Source organism: Strix uralensis, chromosome Z (assembly GCF_047716275.1).
Source record: "Strix uralensis isolate ZFMK-TIS-50842 chromosome Z, bStrUra1, whole genome shotgun sequence".
Lineage (NCBI taxonomy): Eukaryota > Metazoa > Chordata > Aves > Strigiformes > Strigidae > Strix > Strix uralensis.
The window spans coordinates 93,401,323-93,417,459 of record NC_134012.1 but is presented as its reverse complement, the minus strand read 5'-3'; the positions used below and the strand labels follow the sequence as shown (position 1 = coordinate 93,417,459).

The 16,137-nt window shown below is 41.9% G+C and overlaps 1 protein-coding gene across 11 annotated transcripts in view; it reads left to right on the top strand.

Moving 5' to 3' along the window:
* CELF4 (CUGBP Elav-like family member 4) overlaps window positions 1–16,137 on the top strand; it is a 720,179-nt gene that overhangs the window by 684,736 nt on the left and 19,306 nt on the right. For all 11 annotated transcript variants that reach the window (XM_074855364.1, XM_074855362.1, XM_074855363.1 and 8 more), the window contains one exon: window positions 8,809–8,975. In XM_074855364.1, the coding sequence (XP_074711465.1) occupies window positions 8,809–8,936 (128 nt within the window). In that variant the 3' untranslated portion in view covers window positions 8,937–8,975. The remainder of the gene's footprint in view (window positions 1–8,808; window positions 8,976–16,137) is intronic.

Below are 16,137 nucleotides of genomic sequence, written 5' to 3'. Positions count from 1 at the left end.
TTTTGTATGATTGGCAAATTTTACCAGTAATTACTTTAGATGTCTTCCAGGTAATATCAAAAAAAGAATAGCACAGAGCTTTCAGCATGCTCCTGGAGGAGTCTTCTAGAAACTCCTCATTATTGTAAATCGCAATTTACAGTTTTTTTGGTGGTCTACCTATTATCCAATTTTAAGAAGTTTGTTATAGGCTGTTTTCATTTTCTGTGAAGAAGGGGTCTCTCAAATAATCTAGAAAAATTTAAGTAAACTTTTTGAAAACTTAGTTTAATAATCAAACCTGCAATTTCATGGGATCAAGTTCATTTGATATATGTTATTTTCCACGAAACCATGATGATTGATATTAATTTCACACCTTTTAATTCTTTGCCATATCATCTCATATAAAAATTTTCATAATTTTACTTAGGCTTACGAAAGATTAACTAAGTTTACCAGGTCATCTAGTTTACATCCTTAAAAATTAATAATAGAAATTTTTTTTCTGTAACACTTTGAAGATTTTCTATTATTCCACAAATTTCTAAAATTAATATTAATGGTTCAGCAAATTTCTGAGCCAATTCTTTGAATATCTGAGGTTCCAACTATCTCATCATGCAGATGTGAAATATTTACTAGTAGTTGTTTAGCATAATTGTCAGTTACTGACTGTTCATATATTAATGGATGGATGGATGGATGGGATGGATAACTGGATAGACAGATCTCACTTGGACATGATTAAACATCAGTGGAAGGTTAAATATTCCAAAAAGTCATCCAACCCTATTAGACACTGGAAAACAGCTGAAGTGCTATGCCCTTGATCTGCAGACGAACTCCTTTATTGAGTATTCCAGTACCCATAAATCACCTTACAATACAATACCTTCCAATGCACACATACATTATAGAGCTACTTACATACAGATTGTATCCTGAAATTCTTTACAGCACTAAAAAATTGCAAGACAGCAGCTAGTACATCGTGTAAAGAACATAGCAAGGTAAAGACCTTGCAAGGCAATTAAAGGAAAACCTCCATTCTCTGATAAGACTAATAAACATGGAGAAAGAGAAACTGAACAGTCTTAGGAATGAAATGGACTGAAGTAGCACGGAAATGCTGAGGAGTAGGGGGCCAGGTCCCAATGGGAGGAGAGGGGCAGGACCTCCTCCCTAGCACCCTTCTCGTAGAGAAGACTCCCATGATTTGAACACCTTATTGTTGCCTTCCCAGCAGAAATGCCTCCCTGACGTTCCTAGATCTCACTCTTCACCGGTTAGTAACTAAGCAAGGAAGCCATGTGCTAAGGGGACAGTTATATTAATCACCTCATTGTATTAATAACTATTTCCTTAATTACCAACTCAAATGCTTGGGGGAAGAAAAGGAGTGGGGCCTTTGGTCTAAACAACTGTCAGTGCTTTCTGCAGCTTCCTCTACCTTAGTAGTGTAGCCCAGGCCCCCTCTTATGTCCTGGGCAGAAGCACTTGGGTCACAAGGGAAGCAAGGGTCATAGACTCCTCCTGTACCAATATCAAGCCCACCTGCACGGTGTTTCTTCTCTTTCACCACATGGGAATTTGTCTTCCACAGACTGAGAGTCAGATCCTTGCTCCTCTGTTACCCTCATTTCCCTTTAGTGAGGTGAATATGGGTTGAATGACAAGAGGGAAAAGTTCAGAAGAATGAGATCCTTTCCTTAGATAGTGACTTTCATAAGTGAAGGCCAAGAAAGATCTCTCAGGCAGTCAGACAAATACACTGACAGTCAGAACCAGAAAAAAGTATCTCTGGCCTAAAAAAGCTAACAATCACCAATGTCTATTTGTTTCTGTTGCAACCTCTTGCAAAGTGCATCTCTGAGATGGCAGTTTTGTGCAGCAAGTATCTGGAACATAGATCAAATAACTCTTCTTAGTTTTAAGAAAAATTAAATATTTGTTTCTTTGAGGCTCCTCTTTTCCTTGCCTTGCCTGAGACCAGCCTAGTTACATGAGTGTTGTTTCTGTAAAACTATTTGAATTCAGAATCAGAACCAGAATTTGCCCCCAGTTCAGGAGTCTGGATCAAAAGCTTGCATCTGGACCTGTCATTCACCATGGCCTTGACTTCTGATTTATGGGATGCTCAGTGTAGTTACCAAGGCTTGGGCTCCATCCAGAGGAAAGCTTCTGCTGAAGAGAGGCAACATGTTATTCCAACCTGGTAGCAGATCATCAAAAGGCTGTTTTGCACATTAACCGCTAATTCTCCTTGCAGCATGCAAAGAGAAACAGAAAACTCAGAAACACCAATTAGGGATCCATGGGAACCTAACGATATGCTAATTCAGGTCTGCACTTAGTGCACAAACTAATTCATGGCCATGCAGAGACACTACTCACTATGAATGAAAACTTTACAGTTGCAAAATAGTCTTCAAATGCACTCTGAGATAGATTGTTGATTCTCTTCTTTATCACTTCAGCTGATTAAAACAGAAAAACAGCCCTTCAGTAATATCAGTTACATAAAGCCATTAGTGATCATGCTGGCGTCATGAGAAGGGCATCAATCTCCCTCAGCATGCCTCACTACCAAGACATCCCATGGAAGAAATGGGGAGAAACCAAAGCACTTTCCAAGATGTTACCCCAGATTCTGCTCGCTAATCATTTACAAAGTCATGTAGGAAAAGGGCAGGCCAGAAGAAGTCATAGACTCCAACATCAGTACCTTCCTGGAAGATGATGTGCAGAATCAGGAAGATTATATGCACTGAGCTGCAGTCCTAGTAGATTTCTTCATTCTTTACTGCTTTGATAAATCATTTATTAGAACAGCCTTTTTACATAATCCCTGGGGGGAAAAAAAAAAAAAAAAGGAAAAAAAAAAAAAAAAAACCCACAACATTCCCCCCATAAAATAGATTTATCACAAAATCCTGTCCTCCTACCAGCCATCTTCAACCAGAACATATATTTCTCTGATTATTAATTAACTGATGCACAGAAACAGCTTCAAGCTTTTTAACCTCTCCCTTTCTCTTTTGTCCTTCAAGAGTGTAGATGGCAATACAGGGGTGGTGTTTAAAACACAGATAGCTTCTTAAGCAACTACAGTACTACCATCATGCTTTGAGCCTACAGTCATGGGCTCAAACATTAAAGACATTCAGAAAGCAAGTATTTAAGCTATTTTCCCAGTACATACATTCCGTTCCTAGTCATACATGTTTAAATCTGGCATAGCACACTGCCAACATTGACGTGGAGAAGCAAAGATGGTTAACTGCCAATAGTGCATGTCACAACAACAAAAAAGTCATATAATCTACCAGTAGGTATTCGACCTGAAAAGATAAAGGAATATGATAGTGTTAGCACAGCTTGTCTGCCTGTCTATCTGCCTATCCCTTAACACTGTGACATCTCAACTCTCAGGATAAGCCACAGCTTTTCTTCTATTTGGAGTCCATCCAAATACCTTCAACAACATGAAATACAACTCCACATAAATAACAGGAAGGGGGAGAGCCAAATGTACCAACAACTTCTGAGTATATCAAGCCCCCTGAAACTAAAACAGTGAAATGAAGTTAAAGGAATTAGCTGCTCTGTCCCCAGGATGTGCTCACAAGGAAAATGCACAATTATTGGCATTTGCCCTCTTCCTTCTCTCTCCTCAGCCCTCCCACCCCAGCCCCCCTGCTCTCAGCAGCTAGCCAGTGGAGATTTTTATATTACAACAGTGGATATTAGGACAACTAAGGAGAAAAAAAATAAACAATCCAAATCTGTAGGTAACTAATACCAATAACATCAGAGTACAACTCCCAGCTTCATTATGTGGTCTAAATGAAATATAGTGAGCAAATGCACCTCTGATCTCTCTTATTAGTCCCATTTGTTAAAATGTTGTCTTATTTACAGCTTTGCACAGAATGAGGAAATGGCCTTAGAATTCCATCTCAAAAGCAAAGTAATGATAAAAACTAGTGTAGCTTTGTGAGTTTATCAAAAGGCAAGGTTCTTGCAGAGGTACAACTGTATCAGCATTTCAGCACCAGGGCTTATCACCAAACTAAAGGTCTAGTCTTGGCAAAAGTAGACAAATGACCTGGTTACCTGGGATATGGAGAAAGCTGAGGTACTCAATTTTTTTGCCTCAGTCTTCACTGACAAGTGTTCCAGTCACACCATCCAAGATGCAGAAGGAAAAGGCAGGGACTGGAAGAATGAAGAACTGACCACTGTAGGAGAAGATCAGGTTTGAGACCATCTAGGTAACCTGAAGGTGCACAAATCCATGGGATGTGATGAGACGCATGTGAGGGTCCTGAGGGAACTGGCAGATGAAGTAGCTAAGCCATCCATCATGTTTGAGAAGTCATGTCGGTCCTGTGAAGTTCCCACTGACTGGAAAACCAGAAACATAACTCCCATTTTAAAAGGGGAAAAAAGGAAGACCCAGGAAACTACAGGCCAGTCAGTCTCATCTCTGTGCCTGGCAAGATCATGGAGTGGATTCTCTTGGAAAGTCTTCTAGGGCACATGGAAAATAAGGAAGTGATTGGTGACAGCCAACATGGCTTCACTAAGGGCAAATCGTGCCTGACAAATTTGGTGGCCTTCTACAATGGGGTTACAGCATTTGTGGATAAGGGAAGAGCAACTGATGTCATCTACCTGGACTTGTGCAAAACATGACATCCTTGTCTCTAAACTGGAGAGGCATGGATTTGATGGATGGACCACTCAGTGGATAAGGAATTGGCTGGATGGTCACACTCAAATAGTTGCAGTCAACCACTCAATGTCCAAGTGGAGAGCAGTTACAAGTAGGGCTCCTCAGGGGCTGGTGTTGGGACCAATGTTGTTTGACATCTTTGTTGGCAACATGGACAGTGGGATTGAGTGCACCCTCAGCAAGTTTACCAACAACACCAAGTTGTGTGGTGCAGATGACATTCTGGAAAGAGGGATGCCATCCAGAGGGACCTGGACAGGCTGGAGAGGTGGGCCCAATGTGAACCTCATGAAGTTCTACAAGGCCAAGTGCAAGGTCCTGCACATGGGTCGAGACAACCCCAAGCACAAATACAGGCTGGGTGAAGAGTGGATTGAGAGCAGCCCTGCAGAGAAGATTTTGGGATATTAGTGGATGGAAAACTGAATATGAGCCAGCAATGTGCAATTGCAGCCCAGAAATCCAACTGCATCCTGGGCGACACCAAGAGAAGCGTGGCCAGCAGAACAAGGGAGGGGATTCTCCCCCTCTACTCCACTCTCATGAGACCCCACCTGCAGTGCTGTATTCAGCTCTAGGGACAGCAGCATAAGAAGGACATGAACCTACTTGAGCAGGTCCAGAGGAGGCTGCGAAGATGATCAGGGGGCTGGAGCACCTCCCCTGTAAAGATAGGTTGAGAGAGTTGGTGTTATGCAGCCTAGAGAAGAGTTGGCTCCAGGGAGATCTTATAGCAACCTTCCAATACTTAAAGGGGGCTACAGGAAAGATGGGGAGGATGTAGTGATAGGAAGAGGGGTAATGGCTTTAAACTAAAAGAGGGTAAATTTAGATTAGATGTAAGGAAGAAATTCTTCCCTGTGAGGGTGGTGAGACACTGGAACAGGTTGCCCAGAGAAGCTGTGGCTGCCCCCTCCCTGCAAGGGTTCAAGGCCAGGTTGGACGGGGCTTTGAGCAACCTGGTCTAGAGGAACATGTCCCTGTCCGTGGCAGGGAGGGTGGAACTGGATGATCTTTAAGGTTCCTTCCAACCCAAACCATTCTATGACTCTATAAAATAGACTTCCATCATACTTGGCAACATTTCTGGTGCAGTTCCCATGCATTAGGAGTTTGATTCAGCAGTTAACATCACTTGTGAGTGACTCACCCAGGCATTAACCAGTTAACAACATCTTACCTTGAGATGTTAGTCCCAACTATGGAACAAGGTAAATCCCACAATAGAAGTACTTTGATTTAAGCTAGGTGTCTGCCTTCATTGCAGTCAGCACTGGTCCTTGTTACACAGTGAGTGGGACTTGATTCATCTGAGCACAGCTAGGAGTGTCCTGAAAAAAAGAGAGAAATTGTGCCCTACACTCCACTGACTATATTAACTAGATCTCCACTGATTATTTTAGGGTGCCAAGGTTATTTTCTCACAAAAGGATCCATGTGTAGACACACTCTAGATGTGCACATTTAGTCAGAGGCACATTGCAACAGGACCAGTTACAAGAGTAGAAATCAAAGTTCCCAGGCAAGCTAGGTTCTCTAAAGACATGACATAAGTAATTATCCAGCTGCAGCCAACTCAGCTTTGATATTTGGTAGCTGTGTCTGTATTAGTAAAGTAAATATACCTGGCACTTTCCCCTAGCACTGGAGCCAGCTGGCACAGAATGGCCCACACCCAAACTATTAAATTCTCTTACTTTCCAGAATATCATGGCCACATCCAAGCTAACTACTGAAAACAGCCTCTGTTCTGTGCTAATACTCAGACTTTGTCCAGGAATTGTCTGGAGTTAGGCACAGCCAAAACTATGACAAGGACCTTTCTGAAAATGCAGTGGTACAGATGATTGGATTCCAGTTTCTCTGAACTTCCCTGGCACAGTTTTAGTTTACTGTTATAGATGTAACTGATGGGTCTTGGATGAAGTATTAGCAATTCAGAGGTGATTTTAAAAAGAACTGGCTTTCACTATATCCTATATTCAAAGATGTGAGGTGGCTAGACAGCAAAGTTCAAGCTGAAGCTCAGGTAAAGCATTTCCCAGCAGTATTTAAAGACTGAATCAACTCAGGTGACATCAGGAGGTGTTAAGTTTGTTCTTTTGCTGAAATCAAATCATAGCACCTTGTTGACTGATAGATTATTCAACTAGCCAAATGTAAACTGGGAACATTACCAGGTGCTTACTGGCTAATAAGAGATTGCAAAAGCAGATCCATTGTCATTGATTAATACCCCAGCTCATTACTCACCATAACTCTCCAGTTTTCTGTCTAGAGATTGATGACTGCTGTGAGGCTTGAACACTTTTGCTCACATCTTCAGAGGTGCAGCATTGGTGCCTCATCATCCAGGTGGTTGGCAGGAAAACTGCATGGACAGCCAGTTACTTGGAGCTTTGGCTTCAAGAGAGGAGGATAAAGCGAGATGCCTGTTTATTCCATGGGCCTTCCTCTTAAAGCTACATCAGCCATACTCAGCAAACTTGTTGTCTCACTTTGACACTAAGACCATGGGGTTTATGACCTCTCATAAAATTATGTTATTATTGAAAGGCAGGGAGTACAGCTTTAATGCAAGTGTGAGAAATTGTGCTTGTATGCAGGTGTGTGCGGGTCTTTTTGAAATGCAAGCCACCCTGTATCACCTGTGAGACTTGTTTTCGAGGAGAAACTAGACCAGGAAGGAGGTGCTGCTGAACACATTCACAGTACAGCCCAAGGGTGTGAGCCCTGCCTGTTACTGCTGTGGGACCAGGTGTATACCTGGCAGCAAATGCTCAGGATTAGCTTTTTGAGGGGCTCTCAAACCGTGTCTTCATTTCAGCTTGTCTACTGAGAGACACTGGGTTCCTACAATTGATTTGTGCTGCCAGAGTTTTGCAGGAGTGGGAGAACAGATGGCTTTGTCTGGAGTGCAGGCTGGTCCAGGCTAGTGTTACCCGGAGTTTGTCCTCAGAGATGTTGTTGGCACACAGGGACATTTCTGGCAAAGGTAGCAGAAGTAATTCTGTGATATGATTCTGTGATGGCCCCCTGCCTCTCTAATATCTCAGACCCATGGTCATCCAGATAAAGTCATATATAGTCTGGGCAAATGAGGCCTTTTTCTGTAGCTAACATCAAAAAAACCCACAAAAAAACCCCGAAAAAACCCTACCCAAAACTCACACTGAAAACCCTCCCCAAAGCTGAATGGGTTAGATTCATTGCCTCCTGCGTGGTTCTGAACTATCTTGGCTCTTCTGATCCCCAGAGAACAAGTCTTCCATTGAGACAAAGAATGTCATTTTGTGTGGCCTGTAAATACAATATTCACTCACTATAGGTTTTTCTACTGCTGGGTGTGCTCCATGGCTGATTGGATGATTTTCTGGCAAGATATGAAACTAGTTATGGAAACCATTTTAGGAAAGCACCAGTCTTCGTCTTTCTCAACTGCAGAGTCAACATAAAGTCTGCAGAAACTACCACTTAATAAAGCTCGTCATATTGCTTAAGTGGCCAACAATCAAACTATTTATGCCAATGAATACCGTAATGGAGAACTTATTAAATTCTCATTTTACTTATATTGCCATAATAAGGAAGTAGCAGTAGGTATATCAGGTTCCCTTCATTGTGAATATTGGAAGGCAAAGGAAAGGTTATGCTGCTGAGTGAAGGAGGGTCTAGAGATTTACCCAAGTCATGGTGGAGGGAAAAAGAGCAAGACAGAGTGCCTTGAGACCATGCATCACATCTGTTGACACTGAGCTCAAAGGTGACCCAAATTTGTCTGTGCTGGTACTGTGGCACCAACATGTGGATCCCCATGCTTCACATAATCTTATGTTCAAGCTGGCACTCAGACCAGGCATTGCATCCTGGGACACTGATCTGTAGCAACTCCTCTTACCCTTCATCCCTCATTGGCAACCATCCTCTCCACACTCTCCTGCCCATCTGCCTGCCCTCCTACCTGCTCACTGCCGCCCTCCCACTGCCCTCACCCCCTTCCCCATGTTCATTCTCAGTGGTCGTTGCATGTACGTGCCTTGGCTCCCTTCAGCTGATTAAGCCCCCTGCCTTGCCTCATGTTTTGACAGGTTTTGTGAGTTTTGACAATCCTGCCAGTGCCCAAGCTGCTATCCAGGCTATGAACGGCTTCCAGATTGGCATGAAGAGGCTGAAGGTGCAGCTGAAGAGGCCAAAAGATGCCAATCGTCCCTACTGAAGGGTTATGGGAACCACTGGATACAAAGCACTAGCACAGGTAACTGCATGGGGAAGGGGGTGTCAGCTGTGGTTGTAGCCTCTCTTTGTGTTATAGACCCTCAAAAATATTCAGCTCTGCAACCCTCTAGCTTCTGCCTTTTACACTTAGGCCTCTGGCTAGAGCCACACTGCACAAATACGCACGCACACATAAACCAGGAACCGTTTGTGTGTGTGTCTCTTTAGAAAAAGAGGTGGAAGGATGCTTAACGAGGGATGAGCCAAGTTCCCCACCCCAGGGGCATCCTGCATCTCTAGAAAGTCTTCCTGGTGACTAGAGGAGAGCCAGCAGCTGTCCTGAATCCCCTTGCTCAGCCAAAGAGAGCATTTCTGGTGGCTGAAGAAAATCTGCAATTAAGAGATGGGACTGGGCTGCAGTTTAATCCCAGGTGACTGGACTGGGACAGTGTTTGTCTCAATAGCTCTGTCTTGCAAACGTTTCAAAGCATTCTTCATTCTTCATGCGGTATAGTCTGTATCCAACTTCATCCCAGCATAATAACTTTATGTAAATATGTCTTTCTGACAACTAAATAACCCCTAATTTTTTTCTTCCCAATCCCAAGAAATTAACAGAAGGATCCATGCTCACTTCTTGCTCAGTTACTGTTAACTTCCGTGTGTAGATAAAACCCAACAAAAGCCGAGGAAGCTTTTCCTGAGTGAGGACCTAGTCAAATCTGAACACGGGTCTCGTTGTTAGACTCATCTACTCTGTGTTGCTGGAAAGGAGCCGGCTTGATGCTCCAAGGCAACTTCTGATACATGTAACAGTGTCAAAAATATCAGAAGATGCAGCTTGTTTCATTGGAATCCCAGCTTATCACCAGTAACAAAAATGGAGATATTTCCAAAAACAGAAACATTTTCCACCACTGGCTGGTTTTTCCATTAGATTTCTTTGAGAAACAGAAATATAAAACTGTATGTGTTTGTTACAGAGACAGGAGGTCTCCCTGTTTTTAAAACTGTCCCACAGCAGAGATTTCCCAATCAACCCAGGACCCAGGGGCCTAAGCTCCAACAGGCAGTCTGCACTCCCAAATTAGTGACAGAGAGGTGGGTTAGGTGACCTTTCTAGGCCATTATAGACATAATGTCCAAGATTCAGTGATTTTGATTCAGGCTTTTTTTGATCCATCCCAGGTGCAGGCAGGAAATCTCTATCTTCAACCTTCCCAAAGAACTATGAAGTGTTCTAATTTTTACTGGTATCTCCAGTATCTTTGAAAAATGTATTGTTCTGGTCTTCAGAGCAGTATCCTTTCCACTGAGAATTATGGAATGGGATCAAAATGCCTTTGAAAGAGGTGCTGCACTGAAGACAACATGAAGTGGATTAAGAAACCTTCCAATAAACATATTAGGTCCATGTGCAAGATACAGCCTCCATAGTTTAGACTCTCCTTTATATGTGACTATATGAAGATAACTGTGAATGCATTTTCCCTCTTCAAGTACCTCTTTTCTTTTCCTTGCTTATGACGAGGCCCCTTGGAAGCTTGAAACCAAAATGTGTTTCCGTATCCAAATGCTTTTTGCTTCATCACACTGGCTTTTCACTGCAGGTTTTGCTGGGGGAGAGTGGGAGATGCATGCATGCAATTTTGTTAAAGCAGGGACTGTCTTTGTCGGGGAGATTTTCAATAACATCTGCAAAGGGATTGAGGAACACAAGTGTATTCCTAGTTGTCTGGCACCAAGCAATAACTTTATATCATAGCATAGCTGTGATCACTGAGGATATGCTTGTTTCTTACAGTCACGTAAGAAAGTGCAGGGCTGTAGACACCTGTGCGCTAAAGATTCACTGGTATGAGTCTATGGTCTTTTCATTATCATGGATCATTGTGAACTGCTTTGCCTCTACCTTTTCATGATCAAGATGATGATGAGGTCTCAGCTTGTTTCCTATAAAAAGATTACTCAGTAGTAGGACTAAGATTTGTTGTTCGGGGTTTTTTTCCCCAATAAATTATATACAAAGGAATCAGCTCAGAAAATGGCAATAAAATTCCACATCTCTCTCTTAGAGCATTTTTTTTTCTTTCTTTTGCTTCTGCAAAGCAGAAGAACAGTCTTGCATTGCCACTTCTGAATAGGAAGTCCTTTAGCTTTCCTGGCTTTTACTTTGATTTTAATGCTCTGTTGTCCAGCAAAATCAGTTCAGTTGTTACCACCAGATCTCTTCCATCCTCTGCTTATAAGAGCCTTTATTAGAGGTACAGACAGTCCCTATCAAAATGGAGTAAATGTAGCTCAGAAGTCCTTATTCTCTAGTAGACTCCCACCTTGGTGAGTCCGTTGCAGGAGCTGAAGACGAACTTGTCTTTTAGCAGGAGAGAGTTCTCCAGGAAAAAGATTGTGTGCCTGGTTTTTTACACCTAACAAAAGGAGTTGGCCAAGTGCATGTGCCCCCAGAAGGACACTGAAGGATCATGTCCCAGGGAAGGATCTCATTTAGCATAGGGAGTACCATGCCAGGTTAGACTGGAGAGGACACTTGGCTACAGCAAGGATAGCCAGAAGCTCAGAAGGGTGTAGATCCAGCTCTTTCTTCAGCTTATCTGCTTCCTAGTGCTCAAAAGCATACATACCACCACCCTAGAAGCAGATAGAGAATTTTTAGTCATGATGGCCACAAGTCACCTTCCCGTCAGGGCTGTGCAATAACAATCAACACAGGGCTGCGCTCTCAGTAATAAGGCTTACTTAGAGATAGGTCAGTTGTTCTTGGCTCAGCGCAGTGTTATCGTACCCCTGTGGCTGGTTTGATGTGGAACTTCCAGTCAGCCTCCAAAATGCCCCTGGAAGTCTCTGATTTTCCCGTTCAGTAGACAGTGACATTACTGCAACAAGATGTTTCCTGAAAACACTAGGACAGAAGCCAGCTAGGCCTATGGGTACAGCACAGATAGCTATTGCAAAGCTTGAGGACAGACAGCTCCCTTAACTGTCAGAAACATAATAACTCCTGTTTGTCTTTTATCTAGTTTTACTTTGGTCACAGCTCTTCAGGGTCCTTAATTTCAATTTGAAGCATGTGCATAACCATACTGACATCAGGGCAATTACTCATGTGCTTCAAGAGGATGCTCAAGAAACTTTTTAATTGGGATTTTTCTAAGGAAGAGCTTTGTTTTATTGAACTCCTTTCCAAAAATAAGAAGCAGTCAAAAAAAAAAACCAAACAAAAAAACAAAAAAACAACCACAAGCAGCACCCAGTTTGATGTAATCCACCAGAGTGTTTTTTTCTAACCAAGAAAGAAAGATCTTCACTCAATTTTAATTCTGGATGCACTTTTTTTTAAACTTATAAATCTCTCTTTTGGGACACAAGCAGTCTAGGCCACAGTGATTTGAAGTCCTTTGTTTTCCTTGCAAGTACTCTAAAGTTGCTGTCAAATGTTGAAAGGGTCTCTGTGATGTGGCAGATAAGCCCACAAGTTGCGGCAAGCAAAGCCCTGAAGAATTCAGATGGCAAAATATTTCCAAAATGGCTGCCTATCTTTTTTCTTTATAATTAAAAAGGTGTTTGTAGAAATAAAAAAAGGGAGAGGGGAGAAGGCAAAAGTAAGAGAGATGGATCCAAAATCAATATATTCTATTACAAATCCCCCCTCAGGAGTAGGAAGTAAGGATTCCGAGGCACTTCATGTGTCTTTCAGATAGTAAATGTGCAAAATAATGAAGAGAAAAACACCCTGAAACCCATAGCTCCCTTGGGTGGCCATTCCTAGGAGCCCTTAAGTACACTGTGATATGGCAAAGTTGCAGGTACAACCTGCAGTGCCTGGGGGTGCCTGTGAGCCCTCTGCATGGCCAGCACCGTGGAGGGTTGCTAGAACAGGCAGAAAGATCAGCTCTTCTTATCCTCCCCGTGGGAGCAGAAGTGATCAGTGTGATTCCAGACCTCCGCACTGGGTCTCAAAGTTAGTTCCCTTGTGCCCCATCCATGCTAAGTCGGTAGGAGCCATGGTAGGACAATATTACCTAGAAAACCCCATAATTCACAGCTCTTTCAGTATTAAGGACTTAACAGAGCAGCACAGAAGCATCCAGCTGATAGATCAATAAAAGACACTGCACAGAAGAGCAATGAAAATCCTGTCCATTCCCCTTCTGTGGCTTCATTTCAGTGACTGATCATTAGCAAAGTGTTATTTACCACCTCAGATAGATACTCTGCAGCTGAAGTTTTATTTAAAGCTAAAGATGGAGAGACGTTTGGGTGAGATTAACCTGGAGCACTGACTGGCATGAAACTGAATAAGACAAAGTGAGTGTGAGTGAGACAAACTGAGTGAGGTGAAAGTGAAGCAGAAGAGTGGGAAAAAAATGGCCAACAGTAAGATTTTTTTCAGCTGTGCTCCTAAGACTAGGGGCAAAACATTAAAAGAATGCACTGTCCAGGCAACCTGTTTCCCCAGAATGCCAGAGGAAATAACATAGGCCAAAGTTCAGATACGAAAAAAATGTTCAGAGCTTCTTGAACATGTGCTGATGTGTGGTTTATTGTAGAAGGTGCGAGATGCTTGTTTTTGCAGCTGGCTGGAAGAGGTGGTATTTTTTTCCCAGAGGAAATATCTTTTTTTTTGTCCTTGAAATTAATAGGTCACCAAACTGGAAAACTTTGCATTTTCCTTTTTCTGTGCCCTGAGAAGAGAAAAGAGAAAAAAAAAAAAAAAAACAAAACAAAAAAAACCAAAACACCTCATTTTAAAGCAAGCAGGCATTATCAACCAAAAATAAAGAAGCAAAATTTCAATGCCCATAAACAAAAAGATGTGAATGGAAAATTTCTGGATGTCTATTGTCATCTGAGATCTCTTCAATGCAAAGTCTAATGCAAGTGTATTTTTCACTGAATTTTTGGTTGCTTATGCCCCTCAGATAAGCCTGTATTACCTCCAGTGAGAGGCTATTCTGCAGTTACATTGATCTCACTACTGTCTATTAGGCTGTTCTAGAGATTTGGACTAAATATCCTTTATCAGGATCTAATCCCATTTCTTGTAGTTATGCCTCCTAGAATCATGCTAACCAGTTTCTCTTGCTCCTGCACAGATTATTGTCATTTCCCTCCTTAGTCATCACTTAGATCATTTAGGGCTTGCTTACATTATGGAAATTTGCACTAGTATAATTACATGAAAACAGTACTCCAGCACAAGATTTAATATGAGTGAATAAAGTGAGAGCAAAATCAACAGAGCTTCATTTGGGAAAGGCTGTTTAGGTACTGTAAAAACATCAACTCAAACAATATTTTTTTTCTTTGGATTACTTTTGCTTTTAATTTCCACTGACAACTGACAACAATTAAACATCCCTCACTGTGTTTGTAACCCAAACTTTTCAGTGTTGTGCTCATACATGGGAGAATGGAAGTGAATGCTATCGGGGGAGGCTAAAACACAACTACTGAAGGTGTCTGGAAAACTGAGAAGCAAAGCCTTTTCTTTTCTGGCAGATCATTTTTAACCTGTCCGCCCATTTAAATTACCAATAACTTTATTATGTTAAAATTCTCATGTCTGTTCTATAAACCACAGTTTCAATACCAGAGCATGCAAAATCCCATTTGCTAATTATTGTAGTTATTCTAAGATTGGCACACAATATAATGCACTGATGGAAAACAACAATAATTAATTACTGCATTTACTCCAAAATTACAATCAGTAATTACTGCTCTGAGACTGAATTCCATTCAGCAATATTTGGAACTTGTTCTTCCTCAAAGCAGGGCAGCTTTTCAGGAGTATTGCTGTGTTTGCATCTAAATGAGTCCATGCAGGTCACTAACGGATCTGCACTATTTGTCATGGGAGTGATAGAGCAGCACAACGTAATACCATAACACTTTCCTTCAGTTCAGAGCATGAATTCTTCATTAAAACCCATGTCCCATTTTTTAAAAGCGTTAGATAATGCAATTATTTCAGAATTAAATAATAGATATGAAAGCAGCCTCCCATTTCTCATCTCACTCTGATGCAGTTGGTCCTGATGCTCTAAAATAAACATTTGGAGACTTGTGAGAACTTTTCCCGATGACTCAGCTAGCAAAGAGCTTGATGAGTTGCCCCTACTATGAAAAGATCAGGAGCTCAGTATGCTTGTGTCACCTTCAGAGGCTTCCAACAGCAAAACCTCCAAAGCCCCAGGGTTGACTGGTGTTACTTTCAGCCACTTGACCAACAAAATTACCATGGAGTCTCATATGGACCATATCATGCAAATGGCCTGACTAGGTCAGATTTAGAGCCTTTCTGAGGTAAACGATGTGAGATTTGATTGTGTCAGTTAGTGGGCAGCTGCAGTAACCTGAAAACAGTAGGTTTTGAAGGAAACTTTTTACTAGGTTCATCCAGCACAGAGATTTACTGGGCCTGTGCACAAGGAACTGCCACTTGAAGAAAAACTGGGAAATGTAAGAAAATGAAAGGGTAGATGTTTTAAGCAGTTGTGATTTGAAATAAGAACCAAAGAAATGGAAAAACACAGGAGACACCCATAGCCAAAATGTTTGTTTCAGAAGCAGCAAACGTTGACAGAATGCAATCCTCTGTTACATAAAATAGGTACAAAGAGAATGAGACAGGGGAAAGACTCGCAGTGAAAGAGGCTTGTGAAAACCCAGGAGAGGTTTAAAAACAAGTGTGGTCGTTTTCCTACAGGACCTTCACATAAGTGACAAGTCAACAAAATCTGTTGGTACTGGGGCACTGGGGAGAGCAGTACCCACTAAATAAGCAGACAGGAAAGAAGCATGTTATCAATTTGCAAATACAAGCAAGTACTTGGGGAGAGAGCAAAGGGCAAATTGTTTGAAGCTCAGTGTATGAGACCATAAAGGTCTAGGACTTCAGGCTGGTGATGTTCTTAGATAGGTCTATGTTTCATACGCTTGAAGGCTGATAGTTCTGTCTCTGATGTGTTTAGTGAAAAAAAAACCATCAGCATCATGAACAAGCTTTTTGTCTAGATAAAGACAATATGGACACTACAGGCCAAAGGCAAGGCACAGCCCTCAGGCCCTAAGGAAAAATGCATCAATAGAGAAGGTTGTTGTCTGAAACTGGAAACTCCAAATAAAGTCAAAGTTACAAGTCAACTCCAACACATGGTTCACAGGACTTAGGTTACTTGTGT